The following is a 15,398-nucleotide window of genomic DNA, read 5'->3' on the forward strand; positions in this document are numbered from 1 at the left end:
TGGGTAGAGTACACATAAAAGAAAAACATGGGTCCAAAATTTTCGGCTGCAGCCTTCGTCATTGGATGATTACCACTAAAAAAATTGGACCATGGTTCATATGTGAAGGGTATGTTATTCTACAACCAACTGCCTAAGCATATAAAAGATCTGAATTCAAACATCACTTAATTAAGACACTTGTATTTCATAAATAAGCTGTAAAATCAGAATGTGTGCTTATTTGTATGTAAATGATAATATATGTTTTATCGTACAGTATATAGGGTGTAATGTGACATTGTCTGACAAGTGTAAAGTTCTGCCTGTTAGATCATCAGCCCAGAGGCTGGTTGGATCCTCAAATAGCACCACCAAAGGTTATGCGGTTACAGTGAAACCACAACAACCGACGGCAGTGCCAACATGAGACGTACTAGGCAAGATGGGGAATGAAATACTGAAGTTTTATGAATAATAAATAAAAATTGAAATTGCAATTACAAAGAAAATAACCCAGGTGTTATGCTCAGCTAAGGACTCTCTCTTCTAAGCAGGTTTGTGCCATATGCCCTGTTCATCTTGTCCAACCAGAAAAATCTGCAGTGACAGATTTCATCGATCGTGAGATGAAATTTGAGGTGCTGGTTACCAGCCACCCAACCACCAGTATCATGTACATCTCTACTGAGATAAAGTTCCTAGATTAGTATGTGATTTCTTCCTCTTACTTGTGCCAGACTTCTCTTTTTCGTCTTTCTCATCTGACCTTCCAGAGTCCACTCTTGTTCTCCTCTGAACCTGACAGTATTAACTTTGCAAAGGTCTTTTATTTTCTCCATGTTCATGGGTCTTTATATTCTTTTGATGGTACCTTATCCTTCTTTCATCTGTGGTTAGAATTGAGAAAAATATCTCATTCATTCTGTCCTTAAACAAATAAGTACCACCTTGCCACCCATATTCAGCAGACCTTATAGAAGCTGAGAATAAATTTTACAATAACTGTCCTACCACCCACTTCCACAGCTTTGTTCAAATCATCTTTTCTCTTTCTTTCCTTTTCTCTTTTTGTTTTACTGCCAACTTATCTCCAAATATGACATTATAGCATCTATGTAACTTTCATACCCTCCAAAATTCACTGCCCTTTCAGATAGTTGCCATTGTCTCTTTTCGTAGTTGCCAGGCTAGGATGAGGTTGCATGTACATCAGGATTAGCATACAAAACGTCAATAAATGGGTCACATGTGTTTAAGAAACAGGTGGAAGGTAGCAACTTGGCATGTAAGCATGCTTGGATGGAGTACACATAAAAGAAAGATGGGTCCTTATTTTTTGGCTGCAACCTTCACCAGTGGGGTTAAGAAAAAGAATGGCGTTGACCAATAGTGAGAAGTGGATGTTGTTTACAGGAATAGGGAGGAGTGAGAGGGATAGACAATACAGAAGGAAGGGAAAAAGGGTGGTTTTCAGGTGTGGGGAGAGAGGGATAGGCCTGAGAAGAGAATGGCAGAGTTCTACGTACATCTGAGCACCTATTGATGTCCAGCTTAAGAATCTCTAAGGGCAAGAAGGTAGGAAGATAGGGGCAAGTGTTGAAGGACTTTACCTTTGAAATAGTCATCAATTTTCATTTCATGGAGCTGAGTATGAATGGGGATGGGAAGATCAATAGTTTGGGTATTGCAGGTACCAAGATTCCTAAGTTGAATTGGTTGCAGGTGTGAGCAAGTACCTGGTCTTAAAATAAGATAACTGCTCCTTTTTCTTCTTTCTGTAATCTTGCCTATCCTCCACTGATGAAGGCTGCTGCTGAGAATTGTGGATTCGTATGTTGCTTTCAAGTGTTCTTTATCAAAGCATGCTTACGCAGTAAGTCATTGATCTCCTCTCCTCCTGATTCACATACATGTATAGCCTATTTTGCTCTTGGTTTTCTTAATTTTTATCTGAGTACTTTATTAAATTATAAACTATATGCGAATAATAAAAAGCCCTCGTAAACAAATTTGGTTGAAATATAATTAGTTCTGGAACTCAGTATCTTATATTTTTTTTTTAAATTAGTGATGTTCAGACTAAATGGTTGCTTTTATTGAATTATGTAAAAATATTATGCATTTATAACACTAGAGTTATTTCTAAACAAGTTCTTAGTTATCCACTCTTTATTTTATAATTCGGTGTATTTATTATTTTATGCCATCTTGTTCTGCAAATGTGCATCTTGTATCTTTGATTAGATGAGAAATATGTATACTTCCAATGGATGAGGTTCTTGAAATTTGAAAGGAATGCAGGGCCACAGTAATCTGTACAGTAATCAGCACAGTAATGCCATATTGAATGACATGCCCTGAAGTCATCGGAATGAGCAAAACAGATCTGGCACAGAATTTCTTTGACAGTTGATTCTGAACTTTTCTGCTGAGAGACTTGTCTGGGTGTCGTTTAATTTGTCACTAGCTGCAGTATAATGTGGTGTTTTAACCCGTTCAGTGGACGATACGGCTACAAGTTGCTTGATCGGCAGGGAACACGGACATATCTGCCGATTCAATTTATTATTATTTATTTTGTCAGGTACCTGCCTGCAGAGGTTTATTTCTTTTTCAGCACCATATTCTAGATGAGTCTGCCCTCTGATGTGAATTTTTTCAACTATGCTCTCCCAATACCAATGTGTTATCAACAAGTTGCTTCATAAAAAGCGCAACTTACGTCCGGGCAAGAACGACTAAAGTCTAATAGTTTCGTGCAGAAGCCTAAGTTCATCGCCCAACCATCCCTTGGATGCAAGAAGGAATTTCTGGAGATTATGATACTAAACAGACCTTTTCTTATGACACATTAAAACTGTGGTCTGATTTATAATCCCCAGTCTTGAGTTCTTCCTTCCAACAGGAGTGTGTGTTTACCGCGAGTTACACATCATTTATTATCGCACGCATGTGTTTCATAATACAGGCACAATTCATGATTTCCTTCTGAACTGCACAGACCAGAGTTCTGTTTGATTATTTTTTCTTACATTTTTTCCGCTAAAATGTTTATAAAAGGAATTACCAGCCCCCACCGTTAGAGGAAGGTGTTTTATGCATCATGATAAACGAAATGTTGGAATTTAGTAGGTAGGATAGTGACCTTAGTGTAGAAATTCTGCCAAAGGGGAATACATAAGTGAAAGGAATTTACTTGGAACAAGTACTGCAGGCTCAAATGTACAGGGTTTGGACCCAGCTAACGCAGATGTTCAGCGGTCACGAAAGAGATAACACGAGATCAATTCCAGTTCAGGTAGTGATCATAACAGCAACAGTGGTGACAATAATACTGATAATATTCCAACCCGTGCAATTCTTTTTCAACTTAGACTGAAAATGGACACACACAAAAAAAAAGTCCTGCTTTTGATCCAAAATTCCATCATGATGTAAAGGGAAAGTTTTTAGGGAAATCAAAACCGAGCAAAATATTTGAATTACCTTTTGATAACGAGATATGCCGGAACATAGCTGAACAGACAAAAGATGCCCAACAGAAAATCGAACATTAAAACCAGTTTAGTAGAATGAAACTAAGGAGTCGAGGTCAAGATTGGGTCTGGACAAATAAGGACGAAATAAAGCTACTTATGGGCATATGGTTGCCGCAGGGGATTGTACAGAAACTTAGATTAGGACATTATATTTCTTGCAATCGCTTGTTGATTACGCCTATTTTCTCAGAGTTTACGACTCGGAAGAGATTTTTACTCACCGGGCTGAGGGACTCGGACAGTTAAGGGGCTGGCCGGTCTTCTGACCCCAACTTGACAGGTTCGACCCTGGCTCAGTCCGGTGGTATTTGAAGGTGCTCAAATAAGTCAGCCTCATGTCGGTCGATTTACTGGCATGCAAAGAACTCCTGTTGGACTAAATTCCGGCACCTTGATGTTTCCAGAAACTGTAAGAGTAGTTAATGGGACATAAAGCAAATAATATTATTATTATTATTATTATTATTATTATTATTATTATTATTATTATTATTATTATTATTATTATTTATTACGGAGATACCCGTGGAGCAGAAAGAGTTGAAAGAAGGTGCGTGTGTTGAATGGGTCTAACTACGATATCAGAAATTGAGTTAACACCTTTATTTAAAGGTTATATTTCTTTCAGAATTTCAAACTTAACAAATTTTTCACTCAGTGAAATAATGAGGTTACAGGTACAATGACCATTTCAAAAATTGGAAAATTCAAGATTCAGAACTTAAAAAATTCTGGGCTTCAAGCCCCTAGGATACAAATTTACAATTTCAAAGTGGTATTATTTAGGCAAGGGCAGAAATCCCCCAATTCAAGAGCACTTTGCTCCAACAAAATTTACAGCCTTGCAGAGGCACTCCTCAATATTAAGTAAACTAGAAAAGAGCTTACGTGCTCTCCAACACTCATCCAATTTTAACCACCCGCTTAAGGCAACATTAACACTTTGTACCTTGAGAGGCCAGAGATTATTGTGTACACTTAACAAAAGTAGTACACAGGGGTATCTAGTACCCAACCTAATGGGCCTTAGTAGAAAAAGAACAGGTTAAATTAATGGCCCGAAACACCAACTGAATGGAGGCGTACACTTGCACTCCTAGGTAATGAAGTATTAAAACCTTAACAGGGCTCTCGGCCTGATGATACAGGGGCTAATCCCAAGCTACTGAGGTGACTCGAAGAAAAGTTAATTTAATACATTACAGGAAAGAAAAACAGTACTAAATTGTAGTCGCCTCAAACCAAGTTGAAGGGGAACTCGAGAGGGTAACGCACTCTCTATCCCCGATTTACAGTTTTAAGAATTTATGAAATTTTACATGAAAAGGAAGAAGTTCACATCAAACGGTTTACATAGTCAGAAATTCGGACCTTCTTGGATACGTTTGCAGAGACAGCTAGAAAGAATTTATGTGGCCATTACCTGGCTGATGTTCTGCCTTAACACACACTCAGAAAGATGACTATCAATGAGACAAGGTAGCCAGAAAAGCCTCAGCTTATATACCTGAAGGGGAGGTTCGAGAGGATGCTCGTACTTGTCCGGACACACCCTCTCAATTTTATTGGTAAATACAAAAGTTACACCCAAAAAACCAAGGAGAAGCCTGTGATAGGCTGAAAAATAAATACAGAAAATTAGTGATTGGTCAATTCAAAAACTGCGGAAACAGAAGTAGTATTGCAAACTTGGGAATATATATATATAAAAGAAAGTTGATTTACTTGAGAAAATCTATAAACACAAAATTTCTTTCCATAACAGCTTATTTTACCTTGCACCAGAGTGCATGACCATAGTTTTTGGTAGTGACATCTATGGAGAAATGTCCAAACTTCTTGAAGTAAACAAACACAAAGCAAATAAATCCACTAAATTTAGGCCTAGCCTACAAGGAATACAAAGGCTGCTCACTCGCAGTGCTCTCTTCAGAAACAGTGTCCGCCTGGCAGTGCGCGTCTTGACCACTGCAGCGCTAGTATACCACCTTACATCAGCACTCACTAGCATTACTAACGGGAGTTTAAACCAGCACAAATTTACCTCTACACTATACTTCCTGTATATTATATACGTTACTGAGCAGAATGAAGTAGAAAATTATCAATGTTCCCCTTTTACTCCTAGGAGTTCAATTCAGCTGTGGATTTTAATTTCAGATAAAACACATAACTGTCGAAATTTATGTCTGGCGTTTAAAAGGATATAAGGTCTGCACTAGATATTTTTACCACCGCACAGTAGATTTTCAGTGAAAAGGAACTTGAACCATTTTCCTTGATATTTTATTCTCATAAATTGTTTTTCTTCTCAAGAAGTATTCTCGGCGATACTCATCTGTCATGCCATTAGCGTAGTTAGTGACAGAGGGGCGCAGAAACTTCTGCAGTGTTATTCTGATTAGTTCCTCAGGATGATCATTTTTCCCACAGTATAGAATAGGATTTTTAGCAACATGTGGCAACAGTATTTCGGTTAACGTTAGTGGAGATGGGCTCTGTATACTACTAATTTTATCAACACACTCTTGACATGGCATGTGACCTTCGACAACTCTAATCAAATACCCTCCAATATATGCCATTGCAGCACTCGACATAGAAACGCATGGTGCTCCTTCGGCTTCCTTTTCGATGCTTTCCAGTTGTGTTTGAAAATTTCTTGCCAACTCAGGATTCGTTGCTGCCGGTTCATCAGCGTGTGCGATTTGTTCACTAACTAATGGCTGCAAAAGTTGGAAAAGATACATTTTATTTATTTTGTTCCGAAAAATAAGAAAACCTTTTAGAATCTTATAGGAGACCATTTATTTCTTTTCTGGTTATTTTTCATGAAAAAAGTATAAAGTAAAAAGGTACTACTAATATATTATGTCCCTTTACTTTCCATAACTATTGCTTTCTTCCTCCTGCGTAGACGAGCACATTAACCTACGCTCCGTGACAAGAATGGGCAGCTGCACTCTTCGAATATTCCAAGGTTCAAATCACAGTTTCGGCACTGGCAATTCTCAATGTGAGTTTCATGTAGAGTATACCACGGAAATATAATGAAAGTATGAAAGAGCCTTCAAGTCCTTGGGTACCTACTCCAATATTATGTGCCAAATACGATGGCCATGACACCCAAGGAGTCTGGCATTGCTTATACCTTCCCAAATAATATGCTAATGTTGACGGATCATGTAACCATGGGCGCCCATACACGGCGGCAATGTGGGGACGAGGCCCCTCCCTAGCTCTCAGGGAAAGGAAAAAATCTAATATAGTCAGCTGTTTTTCTTTCAAGAAAATGGTTTAAAAATCGGTATTACGTAGAAGTGGTAGGGGATAACATGTGTGGTATTCTGCCGTGGAATAGAAGTCGACATTCATCTTCCAAAATATTAAAAATACTACATACCCCCAGGTCTAGCCCTCCACTACAAACTATCCTATGGGCGCCCATGCATGTAACTACTAAATATTTTCATTCCCTCGCCTGAAGAGGGAAGCGGGCCTCCTAGACGTTGACACGTCTCTCGGGCCAGGATATTTATTTCGAAGATAATATTATTATCATCAGAACAGGAGCAACAGGAGGAACAGCTATGAGTGGCTATTGGGCAGGCCTTGTATTCCTTGTAGGCTAAAGTTTAGGCAACTTCACAACAACACAGTTACTCAATTCTTCAGTAGTGACATCTTCTGATTAAAGTTCCAACTTCATGTAGTAGCAGTTTCACGTTTGTTTAGATCGAGTTCTTTAAGGTGCATCTTTTGAATGTGCGGTGTTGAGGTGTACCTCCCAGTACAATTATAATTATTATTCCTCCACAGCTTTTTACATTTCTCTGATAATGAGATGTATAATGGACAAATTCCTCCCAAAATATAAAAGTATTTTACCACCTGGTAGCAAAATTTTTGGAAGCTTACACCCCTGATGGCAAAGTTTCAATTGATGAGAACCTCCTGTTATGGAAAGGGTGGCTAAGGTGGAAAGTTTACATACCAAGAAAACAATTGCATTTCAAAATGGAATCGTACAAATTATGCGAGACCGGGACATGGTATGTAACATGATTACATCCGTGTATATCACACTGTACGTTGTAAAAGACATAGCACTGTGAAGAGTGTAAATACTGTAAATATTACCTGTAGTGTAGTGTTATATATATATATATATAGAGAGAGAGAGAGAGAGAGAGAGAGAGAGAGAGAGAGAGAGAGAGAGAGTGTGTGTGTGACACGAATTGTAGCTATATAAACTGGATTCCTCAAAAGCGCTAACATAACAGAACGTTTTGTGAGTATCATAATTTATTCCATTATAAATATTTTAAGTATATGTAAAATTTGTAAATCTACAATATTTATTTCCCTGCAGAGATTGTTAGTAAACTGCCTAAAATATTTAGGTATATGTTACTGTATAAATGAAAACCAGAGCTTTGCTGTTAGGAAGAAATAAGCTCGATATCACATTGTGAAAGCACTTAGTACATTGTTGCACAAAGTATTGAAAAATTAAAATAGGATTTTTCAACAATTAAATACACAATATTCAAGTAAATATTTATTTCTCTTAGAGGCCTTCTATAGTTCACTTTAGTCTAAGATTTATTTATAAAGCAAGTAATTAAACATTTTCTTCAGTAAGGGAAATCGCTCCCCACCTGGGAGTGAGACGGTGCGTTACGAGCTCCTTGCTTATGGAATTAAAGCACCATGTCCCTGTAGTTTACGGTTGCATTATACTGGTATCAGCTAATCAGCATCTAGGGAGTTCCAAACAGACAAATCACTAACGCTCTTGATAATGATTTATTCTGTTTGTTCACAGGCCACACTGCTAATGGACACCAAATACAGCTTCTCCGTACGCTTTCCTTTCAGCCCATCAAACATTCGACTGGAGGACATTGAGATACCTGAAGTCCTCAACTTGCCAATGTTGAAGAAAGTCTAAACCAAGAGGTATTTGTTGTTCCGTTAGTGTTTTGTTCCTCTGACCTGACTTAATTTTCAAGCCCACTAATCATCCACTTTCGAAGAGAGCTAAGCTGAGTGCTGAAGAGAATGTGAAAGAGGCTGGAATGTTAGAAAATTGTGTTTGAAAAGACAAAGTATGTACTTAAGTTTTTCAGTTCATGGCAGTATTGGCCATTAGTATATTACTGTATTTGTTTTGTGGGTTGAGAATTCTCACCCTTCATTTGTAAAGAAAATAGAAACCATATCTAACATGATTTTACATTCTCAGGTTTATTTTTTGAAATGGAATTTTCTCCAAAGTTTTGAGGACACTAAATTCCAATATGTGCATTTCTGGCAAGTAGTGCATATTGGTGCAGTTTTTTTTTCTTACTCGGTATTTTGAAAAGTGTAGATTCATATAGTAATTATTTGAAGATAATTTCTATCTGCTGTGAGGTTGGATGATTTTAGTTGGGGAAATAATTTTTTACCAAGGTCAGGCAAGCAGCAAACTACTGTTTGACTTTCCTTCCCATATTTGTGTTATCATTCCACTAGGTTGTCGAAATAATTTATTTATTGTAAGACTTGGTTCTGTGTTCCATTAATTACTCTGCTTCCCAGAGAAATATACAAATGTGTAAATTGTGTGCTTGTTCTTGTACAGTGTGTTTTGTGGATTGTGTTTTGGTGTCAAAATGAAATGGTATTTTTCTGACAAAATGTATGGCGTAATGGCATAACAGGTGAAAAAATATTGATCTAGGATAAATTATGATGTAGATATTTAGACATTTTTAAATAAAATTCTGTAAATTGTAAGTCCAGAGATAGACATAAGTGTACAGTTGGAAAGCACTATCATTTGGCCATAGAGAATATTTAGTTACTCCTTTCCTGCACAATGTGAATACATTTAGGACAGTAATGTTGTGGGGAAGAGACAAGTGACCATGCCGGGTGTGATACAGTTCTTGTGGAGGTCCCAGCAGAATTTATTGCATTTGTCACTTTTTTTCCTTATAATATTATTTCTTTTCATGGCTGGGCAATGTGGGAATTTGTATCTTCATCAATCAAAAAGCATTAATTAAACTGCTTATTTCCAGCATCATGGTTCTATACTGTTAAAATGTTTGAGTACAATGATATTGGCCCAGAATTTCTTTTTTAACTCCCTTGATTTACCTTTTCTGTTGGGTATTAACTTCTCATTACACTAGTTTAACTGCCTTGGATAAGTTGTTTTTAAAATTTAATTTAATTTTCATACATTTCATCTTGTTCCACATTCATGTTACCAGTATTTAAATGGATAATTCTATCAGATATATTGATATTGTAAATTTTCAGTTCCGTTTTGTTCTTTTTCTTTTCATTTATGTTTCATTGTTTGGAAAGAATTTCATGTTGTTTGGCTTTGAGTTTATTACCTTTCGGGTGAATACTCTGGAAATAAACTGAGAGATGATTGCATTTTTACCTTCCTTTAGTACAGTTACTGAAGTCTTAGAGTTCTTAGCATGAATCTTCACAAAGAGAATGCTCCTTCTAAAACTTTTGATACTTGCATATAGGATGGAGGATGTGTTTTTTTTAATTCTTGAGGTTTAAGATCATATTAAAAGTATTGTTTTTGTTCTAACAAATTTAACTTTCAAACATTTGTAAAAATTGAAGCTGATAATAATTATTGGTCCACTTGATTTTTTCACTAATCAGAATTTAAACTGGATTTTGAGATTTGCTAAAGTATTCTGTCTTGGATAAATGCAGTTAAAGATATGAAGATTTCTGGTAACAAAAAATGAAGCATTGAAATTTTTTTGATCTATTAAAAACATATTTATGCAGTGAAGTCTGTTCTTGCATAGATTAGCCAGCCAGTTTTCATAGTTTGTGATTATTGGATTCTGTGTTCCCAAGATGTAGTCTGCTAATCTCTCCTGTTATGAGGGAGTCTGTGACTTAAATTATGTGATTCAACGTGATGAGGAATACTTTTTGAGCTTCACTTAATGATATTTTAAGATTAGTTAAAGGAAATTTCTTGGTTTGTGTTTTGATCCTTTCATTATTTTCACCTCCAGTAAAAGTATTCATCATAGAAGAATGTACTAACTTTGATTTGAGCATTGTAGACTTCCTGTTTAAGAACAACTCTCATTGTTCAGGGAAGGTGGACTGTTAAATATATCTTTCTGCTGTAGTGAGTATTGAAAGTTGTTTTTGAATTTGTCATTTAATCTACTCTATTGGTGCTATACTTCCTTTGCGTTCCTCTGAAAATATTTGTCCCAGGGTGAAGCTGGATTGCAGACCACTGGTCACTGTTATGGTATTGAATAATGTGAAATGTGTCCCTATCTTTGACAAAGCACTAGAAGACATCAAAGAAGCTAATAATATTGAGTCTTTGGCTGTTGCATTGAAATTTGAGTTCGGTTTCTAGCTTTCGTTGGTTCTAACTTACATTTTCTATTAATTCTTTGTATTCTAATGAATCATAGGTACTGATTTTCTGGATCTCAGAAATATTTGAGATGCTTTGATATCACGGTTCATATTCATCATTTGTTATCCTTCAGTATGCTTTCCTATATTTTTGGTTAATTGGGATAATGTTTGTTTCTTAAATAACTTGTTGTCATGGTATGATTAGGAGATAAATCACAGATATAATGGAACCATTTGACTTATATGCTGTTTATGACCTTTAACTTGCTTCTTAATGGTTTGCCGTGTCATTTAGCTGACTTGAAAGTTCTCCTTGTATTTAATGATATATAACTGGGAAAATGTACCTCTCTGTATTTGCAAGGTATGTTTTACAAATGCATAGAGGTTGTACAGGTTGTAGAGGTTGTTCTTCACTTTAATCTTGGTATTTTTCTGTTATGATTATGCTCATGCCATTTAATGAACTATGATCCTTCAGTTTTCAATTGTGTTCACGAAGTGATAATGTAGTTATGAAGTATTTTGATTCACCTCCACAGTGCTGTTATCACTGCTGAGTGACTAATGCAGTAAGGAGGAGCTGTCGACATTATGGCATGTGATACAGTATTAACTCGTTGTACTCGTCAAACAGTGAACAGAGATTAATACACCTTTTAAGTACATGGGGGTGGTAAAAGTGTAGATAACATTTGGACTGTGTTGAAGCAAATAAAGTTGATCTCGCTGTCACCAGGTTCCTAGTTTTAAATAGTCAAGTTTGTTTGTGTGAGGATGTATGGGGGGAAACTGGAGATGGAAAGCAGTGACCTGTTGTTGACTGAAGTGTTTGTTATATTATCGTGGTAAATGAACTGTTATTTTTCATCTCCTTTTTCCTCTTACAGTTGTCATTCTGCGCTTTGATATGTCATCCAGAACATTATGTGCACCTAGTTAATCATATAATTTGATATTCCTTCTCTTAAAATTAGCATGCAAAACCCACAGTACTTGGTAGTTCATTTGAGGCATCTAGCCTGAGGGCTGGAGGCAATACTTAAGTAGTTGAACATTAGTTTTGTTGTCTTAATATTATATCATTTATTTCCAGTATGAATTGACTAATATTCTGTGATTTAAGGAAATTATGAATACAATTACAAAAACAATTATGTCAAATGATACTCTGTCCCCAACAATTTTTTACTGCATTTCACAAGCGGGAAGAAGTTATGAATTCATGCAAAACCTGGGAGATAACTTTAATGGTGGAAATTTTTTACTTGGTAATAGTCGATCACTCTTTCACTTTTCCTTTAATTTGTGTGCTATCGATAGCAGGTTGCACTAGCTTTAACTTTCCTTGCGTTAGGAGATATTTTAGGATGATTCTACATTGCCTCCAGAAATGTTACTCTGTATCTGGAATGCAAGAGTTGGCCCCTTGAAACAAATTTAAAATGTTTCTCAGACAGCAAAATATTAAAGTGTTAAGTTATGCTGTTCATTTGAGGATTGGGTGCTGATAATTGGAAATACAATTGTACTTTCTAATCTGGAATAATATGATTAAGTTTTTTCATTGATCTGACTACAGTACTTAAGTAGAGCATGTTAAGATCTGTTGTGCACACATGTTTGGATGAGAGCCTGAAACTGCATGCTGCACGTTTCCACCTGATATGTGAGTGACAGTGATAGGAATGTGTACAGCTTGCCTTTCTGTTGTCTAGGAGATAATGAGACAAAAGCAAATGTGATAGACACAGTATGGTAACCTGCTTCATAAAGCCTACATGTTCATGTGATTATGAATATGTTGGCTTGTGATCTACTATTATCTTCCATATTTGTCATGTTTTGAGTCATATTAGCTTCCTCCTAGGTACTGTCATTATTGGCAAAGATAATCATCAGGTAGACTATCAATTCAGTTTTGATTTTATGGACATAAACTAGCCTTATGTTGGCAATATTAATATAGGCAAGACATTATTGGACTAAGAGAAGAAAAGGATTGAAATGCGTTTGATTTTTCTTTTTCCTTCTCTGTGTTTGGTAATATTATAACATAGAGAAGAAATTTATAACATACATCTCTGTTAAATATATAAGATTTATTTATTCAGTTATTTATTTATTTATTTGTTGCTAAAATTGATAATATTGCAATTTAAAAATATTTTTACAGTTTATATATTTGTGAATAATATGTTAAAATATTCTAATTTATTATGAGATACATATTTATATTATTGTTTTGAGTGTATTTGGAAAAGTAAAGAGACAGATGTCTGAAAATAATAATCTTTCTCAGTGTCTTTCTTATTCATCTAATTTATTTCCAAGAACTGTTCACATATTTTTTTCTTTGTGGATTCCGTCCATCTTGCCTTCGGTTTATTGCTAGATGTAATCATTATTTAGTAGAAGGCCGGCTTTTTTCTAATTTGTTGATATTTTCCAGAACAGGTATGTTTTTAAACATAACAGTGTAAAATTGTACTCTTTTTAACAAATTCTTGCCATCTAGATTAATTTAAACAAATTTCAATGAAATGCAATCTTTTTATATAATTTACTCAAAACTTTGTGACAAATATAGGTAAGGTAAAACTGAAGTTGTGAAGGATGTTTTGAAGACATTTGCTATTCTAACTCTGTTTCACGTTTTCAGAGTTTATTTTGCAGATTATTTTATGAATCTGACTTCAAGAAAACCATAAATTTAACTTAGTGTCAGCTATGTTTCATTCTTTGGAGTCAAAGTTCATAATCTACCCTCCTATTCTGTATCGTGATAGTCCTAGAGGTTTACCTCTCTCAAATAACACACAGTATGCCTGTGGGAACAACTGAACTATGTAAACTGCTCTTCTATGGATGTAATCTTGTTATTTTGCCTCTGAGAACAACGTTTAAGCTTAAAGTTTTAAGCCAAAAATATGAAATAGTAATCTTGATATTTTTTAATGTAAGTAAAGCGGTGATATCATACTGTTCCTGGTCATATATGCTGTTGTCTTTAGGATGGGTAAGAGAGTGCCTTTTGGTATTGCAAAGTGCAAAATATGAGGTCATCCGCATAATTTGTTGTATCCTTGGCCTAGAGTGTTGTAATCTATTTTTGACAGCTACAGTTATGAAGAATAAGCTGGTCCTTTTCTTCAACATTTCCACATTGTAGTTAAGTTGCAGAAAGTCTAGACATATTTTTAAAGTAGATATTCATTGTCCTCTTTTTGTTTTATATTTATGTATAGTACACATGATTTTTTGTTGTGTTCATTTATAAATAAGTTTATTTTTGTAATATGTGTATTTGATGGTTTTTCTTTACTTCATTGTAAGTGATAGACCCATGTTGAACTTAGATTGTATAATTTATACTACTTGGGAGGTTTTGCAAGATGTTTTATTTTAATGATATGATGAATGAATGAAAATTTCAATGTTGTCATCAAGTGTAGATGAAACTGTCTGGAAGATTCTGTGGCACTTGCTGTAGCACTGTTTTATTTAAAGAACTGAAGGTTATGCTGGGATATTCACTGAATGCCTTTTGATCTTTTATCCTGTTTAAATTACACCCAGGTTTCCATATACGTCTCTCCCTTTCCTCTGATAACTTGTTCATGTACAAGAATGGCTCCTTTGTGACTGTGTGTTGCAAATCAAGATCACTGGTATGTTTTAACATTTTAAATCTAGACATAAACCTAGGTACATTATTAGGCTTTGTCTAATATCCTAAGTTCAAATTCTTGGTTTCTTCTATCACTCATGCTTCCCATTTGTTGTTCATAGACAAGTGTACCCAGTATGCGTATTGTTGAAGGTACTCATCCAAGACCCTTGCAGTAGGCTATATTGTAGAAATAATCTTTCTGTATTTTTTGGTTCATGACAGAAATAATCTGTTTGGAAAGTTCTATATTTTTGATTGTAAATTAAAATCACGTGTCATATTCATTCATGGATTCTTGGTTAGACACATTGGTAGTATCTAGGGTTGCCTTACATCCCGATATATCGGAACCGTCACTATTATGGACCTTAGTGTGCCGACAAGACCCAATTTTGTCCCGATTTTTGAAAATGCTGTTAAGAGCTTGGTTAAAGTACTGAAGTAACGCAATCTCGTAGTGCAACATGTAAATACAGCCTCAGTTAGTTTTATTTATGTCAACAAGTTTATGTTGACAAGGTCATCTCACAGATGGCGTTGCATGCGTATCCTATATCAGCGATCCAAGTACCTTCTAGATCTAGCGCCATCATTCAAGAAAATACCAGACTTCTCCAGTAGAATGGGGCTGGAACTATTTAAGCAGCGCCACGAGGAAAAATCGGGCAGTTCCCATTGAATAGCGATTTGATGAGACGATTCTTTCTAAATGTATACGAACAACAAGTGCAAGTTAGTAATCTTGGTTAGTTAGCTTACGAAAATGCCTAAGGATAAAAAGATAG

The 15,398-nt window shown here is 35.7% G+C and overlaps 1 protein-coding gene across 1 annotated transcript in view; it reads left to right on the top strand.

Annotated features, from left to right (window-relative positions):
- The window catches only part of didum (dilute class unconventional myosin), a 616,021-nt gene extending 601,264 nt beyond the window's left edge, over window positions 1–14,757 (top strand). The window contains exon 32 of the mRNA XM_067147235.2: window positions 8,350–14,757. Coding sequence (XP_067003336.2) covers window positions 8,350–8,475 — 126 coding nt within the window. The 3' untranslated portion in view covers window positions 8,476–14,757. The remainder of the gene's footprint in view (window positions 1–8,349) is intronic.
- Window positions 14,758–15,398: the final 641 nt, after the last annotated feature.

Source organism: Anabrus simplex, chromosome 5 (assembly GCF_040414725.1).
Source record: "Anabrus simplex isolate iqAnaSimp1 chromosome 5, ASM4041472v1, whole genome shotgun sequence".
NCBI classification, from domain to species: Eukaryota; Metazoa; Arthropoda; class Insecta; order Orthoptera; family Tettigoniidae; genus Anabrus; species Anabrus simplex.